Source organism: Pseudophryne corroboree, chromosome 10 (assembly GCF_028390025.1).
Source record: "Pseudophryne corroboree isolate aPseCor3 chromosome 10, aPseCor3.hap2, whole genome shotgun sequence".
NCBI lineage: Eukaryota > Metazoa > Chordata > Amphibia > Anura > Myobatrachidae > Pseudophryne > Pseudophryne corroboree.
The window spans coordinates 343,545,984-343,551,983 of record NC_086453.1 but is presented as its reverse complement, the minus strand read 5'-3'; the positions used below and the strand labels follow the sequence as shown (position 1 = coordinate 343,551,983).

The 6,000-nt window shown below is 46.4% G+C and overlaps 1 protein-coding gene across 6 annotated transcripts in view; it reads right to left on the bottom strand.

Moving 5' to 3' along the window:
* Positions 1–868: 868 nt before the first annotated feature.
* Positions 869–6,000, bottom strand: part of LOC134965616 (uncharacterized) — a 34,593-nt gene continuing 29,461 nt past the window's right edge. For all 6 annotated transcript variants that reach the window (XM_063941955.1, XM_063941958.1, XM_063941957.1 and 3 more), the window contains exon 2: positions 869–2,888. In XM_063941955.1, the coding sequence (XP_063798025.1) occupies positions 1,000–2,847 (1,848 nt within the window). In that variant the 5' untranslated portion in view covers positions 2,848–2,888 and the 3' untranslated portion in view covers positions 869–999. The remainder of the gene's footprint in view (positions 2,889–6,000) is intronic.

Here is a 6,000-nt window from a genome sequence, read left to right as displayed (position 1 = left end):
TCCCGGAAACGGTAGCGTTTTCAGCCACACGCCCCTGAAACGCCGTGCATCCGCCCAGTAACACCCATTTCCTGTCAATCACAATGCGAACGTCGGAGCGAAGAAAATGCCGTGAGTAAACTTACTTTCTTCATAGTAAAGTTACTTGGCGCAGTCGCAGTGCGAACATTGCGCATGCGCACTAAGAGAATTCTCACTGCGATGCGATGAAAATCTCCGAGCGAACAACTCGGAATGAGGGCCAAGGTGTATATGAAACATAAATGAATTGTGTGAATGTAGACACACTTTGTTTAATGCACAAAGTTATAAAAAATATTGGCTAAAATGACCTTCAGGCTGTGTGTATAAGGTGTATATGAAACATAAATGCATTCTGTGCTTAGATTTAGGTCCCATCACCATGATATCTCATTATGGTATGCAATTATTCCAAAATACGGAAAAATCCCATATCCAAAATACCTCTGGTCCCAAGCATTTTGGATAAGGGAGACTCAACCTGTATACATCATTGGCTTAAATTTAATAAATGCAGTCTAATATAAGGGTTCGAGCAAAGATAGATTGTTGACATGTCACCATGTCGAGCTGTCATCTACGTTGATGTATTGCACATCTACATTGTGGTTGTCTGTCAACATGTTGACCGCATTTTTACTGCCAGCGTGGTGAATGTTGGCGAAACATACCGAACCCAGAGATATGTCCTGCACTGAATTCTAGAACATCAGCTGTGTTGTCCTCATGTCCCTACTGAGTCGGGGGTAGGGGGGTGACCTCTTACATTTGGTGGAGGACACCTCTTACACTCAGGGGGGGGGGGTGCGGAGGGCACCTTTTACACTCAGAGATGAGCCACAACATGTTGTAGGGAAAACAGAGTTTATTTGTGTGCTGCACTCACAACCTGTAAATAGCAGACGATACAAGCCACTAATAATCACACCGGTCCCTGTAGATGGACAGGCTGCTCTTCATGATGGTCTTAAGTGAGTTTCACAGGAAGGGTGGAGAGGACACATAAGCTCCAGTACTGATGGAGAGCTCCTCATTGGCCACATAGGCCATGGTTCTTATAGGGATCCGTTCATTCACCACGTAGGCTTCAGTGTTAATAGGGATCCGTTCATTCACCGCATAGGCTTCAGTGTTAATAGGGATCCGTCCATTCACCACGTAGGTTTCTGTATTAATAAAGATCCGTTCATTCACCGCATAGGCTTCGGTGTTAATAGGGATCCGTTCATTCACCACGTAGGCTTCAGTGTTAATAGGGATCCGTTCATTCACCACGTAGGCTTCAGTGTTAATAGGGATCCGTTCATTCGCCACATACGCTTTAGTGTTAATAGGGATCCGTTCATTTGCCACGTAGGCTTCAGTGTTAATAGGGATCAGTTCATTTGCCACGTAGGCTTCGGTGTTAATAGGGATCAGTTCATTTGCCACGTAGGCTTCGGTGTTAATAGGGATCCGTTCATTCACCACGTAGGCTTCGGTTTTAATAGGGATCTGTTCATTTGCCACATAGGCTTCAGTGTTAATAGGGATCAGTTCATTTGCCAAGTAGGCTTTAGTGTTAATAGGGATCCATTCATTTGCCACATAGGCTTCAGTGTTAATAGGGATCCGTTCATTCGTCACGTAGGCTTTGGTGTTAATAGGGATCCATTCATTTGCCACATAGGCTTCAGTGTTAATAGGGATCCGTTCATTCGCCACGTAGGCTTCGGTGTTAATAGGGATCCGTTCATTTACCACGTAGGCTTCGGTGTTAATCGGGATCCATTCATTCGCCACGTAGGCTTCGGTGTTAATAGGGATCCGTTCATTTGCCACGTAGGCTTCGGTGTTAATAGGGATCCGTTCATTTGCCACGTAGGCTTCAGTGTTAATATGGATCCGTTCATTTGCCACGTAGGCTTCTGTGTTAATAGGGACCCGTTCATTCGCCACGTAGGCTTTGGTGTTAATAGGGACCCATTCATTCGCCACGTAGGCTTCGGTGTTAATAGGGATCCGTTCATTCGCCACGTAGGCTTCGGTGTTAATAGGCATCCGTTCATTCGCCACGTAGGCTTCAGTGTTAATAGGGATCCGTTCATTTGCCACGTAGGTTTTAGTGGTAATAGGGATCTGTTCATTTGCCACGTAGGCTTCGGTGTTAATAGGGATCTGTTCATTTGCCACGTAGGCTTCGGTGTTAATAGGGATCCGTTCATTTGCCACGTAGGCTTCGGTGTTAATAGGGATCTGTTCATTCGCCACGTAGGCTTTAGTGTTAATAGGGGTCTGTTCATTCGCCACATAGGCTTCGGTGTTAATAGGGATCCGTTCATTCGCCACGTAGGCTTTAGTGTTAATAGGGATCCATTCATTTGCCACGTAGGCTTTGGTGTTAATAGGGATCCGTTCATTTGCCACGTAGGCTTCGGTGTTAATAGGGATCTGTTCATTCGCCACGTAGGCTTTAGTGTTAATAGGGATCTGTTCATTCGCCACGTAGGCTTTAGTGTTAATAGGGATCTGTTCATTCGCCACGTAGGCTTTAGTGTTAATAGGGATCTGTTCATTCGCCACGTAGGCTTCGGTGTTAATTGGGATCCGTTCATTCGCCACAGTGGGGAACAGCTTATCGGAAATATACGCATCACTGTTGCTAGGCAGCCAGTTCATGGCAGCAGTAGCCGAGGTGTTACTACAAAGCCATCCCTTAGAGATGATGATGGGATCAGTCACATTGGAGGTATAAGCCTTCGTGTTAGTGGGCGGGATGTTCTTCCCTTCATGAGTGGCTTGTACACGGCCATACACCAGGTATTCACATGACAGGACTCCAGCCATTCTGGGGGCACGGAGGAGCTCTGGTCCTATGTTATTGAATCCTTTGGGAAACAATAATATAGAGAGAAGATATGAACATTTATAGATGAATGGAAATGGTAGAGTGGCATTATCATAGCAAGACGATTATACAAGATAGTCATAGATCCAGGGGCATCTTACCTTCACAGGGGGGCAATTATAAACCCATATTGCAGTTAAGTATGTGTAAATGTATGGTGTACCTACTTACCCCCTGAGAACATACACAGGTGCCCCTCTGCCCCCATTCCACATGGGCTGCCCCGCAACAGCACTATACACAACCTGTTGTGGGATTACAAGTGGAAATGGAAATCCTCATGGTGGAAGTAGTATACTAGCGCAGCCTGGCATCATTTTAGGATCACCCCCTTCATTAATATCAGCTTAGTGTTGTTCTCCTTATCTACTGCATAACATTATCTCATCTACTATTTGAATTTTTATTTAACCAGATTTGCAAACCCACACAGCTCAGTGCAGAGTAATCTTCCGGGTAAGTGGGCAGGCGCCGTGACATGTGCGAGATGGGCAAATAGGCGCACTGGGTTCTTATGCAGAGCCTCACTGCAGAACATGCACTAGAGGGAGCTAATGAGTGAGGGGGGGAATAGTACAGAATGTCTCAGAGTCTATTACACCAACCAGACAGCACAATAACATGTTACTGCCTCAGACACCACCACAATGAGCCACATTGCCACAAACAACCAGAGATGTAGGTGTGCAGAGGTTGGAGATCCCACAGTCTTACCAGATAAGGAGATGTCAGTCTTTTTAAAGAAAAACCAAATAAACTTTAGTAGCTGAAGATATCTACTAATCCGCGCCATCATTGAGGTTGGGTCATTAATAACCTGGGGCGTCTCAAATTATGTGTATCGTTTTACATAGTTATGCAATGTCACCAAACCTCTCAGTAGCTGGAGTTAAGACCTCTCCCTACCCGTTTCCTGAGGCCACTCAGTCAGCCGGCGCCAGCGCAGAGAACAAGAAGCGCGCAAACCCCAAACAGGTTATTATGACCCAACCTCAACGTCGGTGTAACAATTCCATAAGACTGATTCTGTTTTCATATTGTTTTCTTTTTGAAAGATCTCATACTTCCGTCAATGAAAATAGGATTTTAATTACCTACCGGTAAATCCTTTTCTCGTAGTATGTAGAGGATGCTGGGGTCCACATTAGTACCATGGGGTATAGATGGGTCCACTAGGAGCCATGGACACTTTAAGAGTTTAACAGTGTGGGCTGGTTCCTTACTCTATGCCTCTCCTACCAGACTCAGTCTAGAAACTGTGCCCGAGAAGACGGACACACATACAACAAAAGGAAAGCCAAGCTAACCAACTCGGAACAATTCATCAACGGCTGAACCAACAATACTGAACCAAGTAACAATGCAGGAATACGAAGCACTGGGCCGGCGCCCAGCATCCTCTATGGACTACGAGAAAAGGATTTACCAGTAGGTAATTAAAATCCTATTTTATCTTACATCCTAGAGGATGCTGGGGTCCACATTAGTACCATGGGGATGTACCAAAGCTCCCAGTACGGGAGGGAGAGTGCTGAGGCTCCTGCAGAACTGACTGACCAAACCTTAGGTCCCCAGAGGCCAAAGTATCGAACGTGTAGAACTTAGCAAACTTGTTCGACCCTGACCAAGTAGCTGCTCGGCAAAGCTATACAGCCGAGAAACCCCGGGCAGCCGCCCAGGAAGAACCCACTTTACGAGTAGAGTGGGCATTAACAGATTTTGGACACGGCAAGCCTGCCATAGAATAAGCATGCTGGATAGTGAACCTGATCCAGCGAGAAATTGTCTGCTTAGAAGCAGGACACCCAACCTTGTTGGGATCATAAAAGACAAACAGAGCGTCCGACTTCCTGTGACAAGAAGTTCTCTTTACATATATTTTCAAAGCCCTGACAACATCCAAGGACTTTGAGGTAATTGAGGAGTCAGTAGCCACTGGCTCCACAATATGTTGATTGATATGAAAGGCTGTCACAACCTTTGGAAGAAATTGCTGACGCGTTCTGAGCTCAGCTCTATCTTCATGAAAAATCAAGTAGGGGCACTTGCATGACAATGCCCCCAATTCTGCAACACGTCTAGCAGATGCCACTGCTAACAGTGTGACCGCCTTCCAAGTAAGAAACTTGACGTCCACCTCCTGCAAAGGTTCGAACCAATCAGACTGTAGGAACTGCAGTACCACATTAAGATCCCATGGTGCCATAGGAGGCACAAAGGGTGGTTGGATGTGCAGAACCCCTTTCAAGAATGTCTGAACCTCAGGGAAGAATACCAATTGTTTCTGGAAGAAAATGGATAAAGCCGAAATCTGGACCTTTATGGAGCCAAGCGTAGGCCCATATCCACACCTGCTTGCAGAAAGAGGAGAAACCGTCCCAGTTGAAACTCCACTGTATGAAACTTCTTGGCTTCACACTAAGACACATACTTTTTGCAGATCCGATGGTAATGTTTGGACGTAACTCCCTTCCTAGCCTGTATTAGAATAGGAATGACCTTTTTCAGAATACCCTTCCGAGCTAAGATCTGGCGTTCAACCTCCATGCCGTCAAACGTAGCCGTGGTAAGTCTTGATAAGCGAACGGCCCCTGTTGAAGAAAGTCCTCGCGAAGAGGAAGAGGTATCGGATCCTCCAGCCAGTCCAGAGCAATGAGGATCGCCTGAACTCTTGATCTTTTTATGAACTTGAGAATCCTTGGGATGAGCGGAAGTGGAGGGAACACATACACCGATTGGAACACCCACAGAGTTACCAGGGCGTCCACCGCCACTGCCTGTGGGTCTCGTGACCTTGAACAGTACCTCCAAAGCTTCTTGTTGAGACGAGAGGCCATCATGTCTATCTGAGGAACACCCCATTGGCTTGTCACCTCTGCAAACACCTCTGGGTGTAGGCCCCATTCTCCTGGATGGAGATCGTGTCTGCTGAGGAAGTCCGCTTCCCAGTTGTCCACTCCCGGAATGAAGATCGCCGACAGCGCCACAGCGTGCTTTTCTGCCCAGAGAAGGATTCTTGTTACCTCTGACATTGCCGCTCTGCTCTTCGTTCTGCCTTGTCGGTTTATGTAAGACACTGCCGTTACATTGTC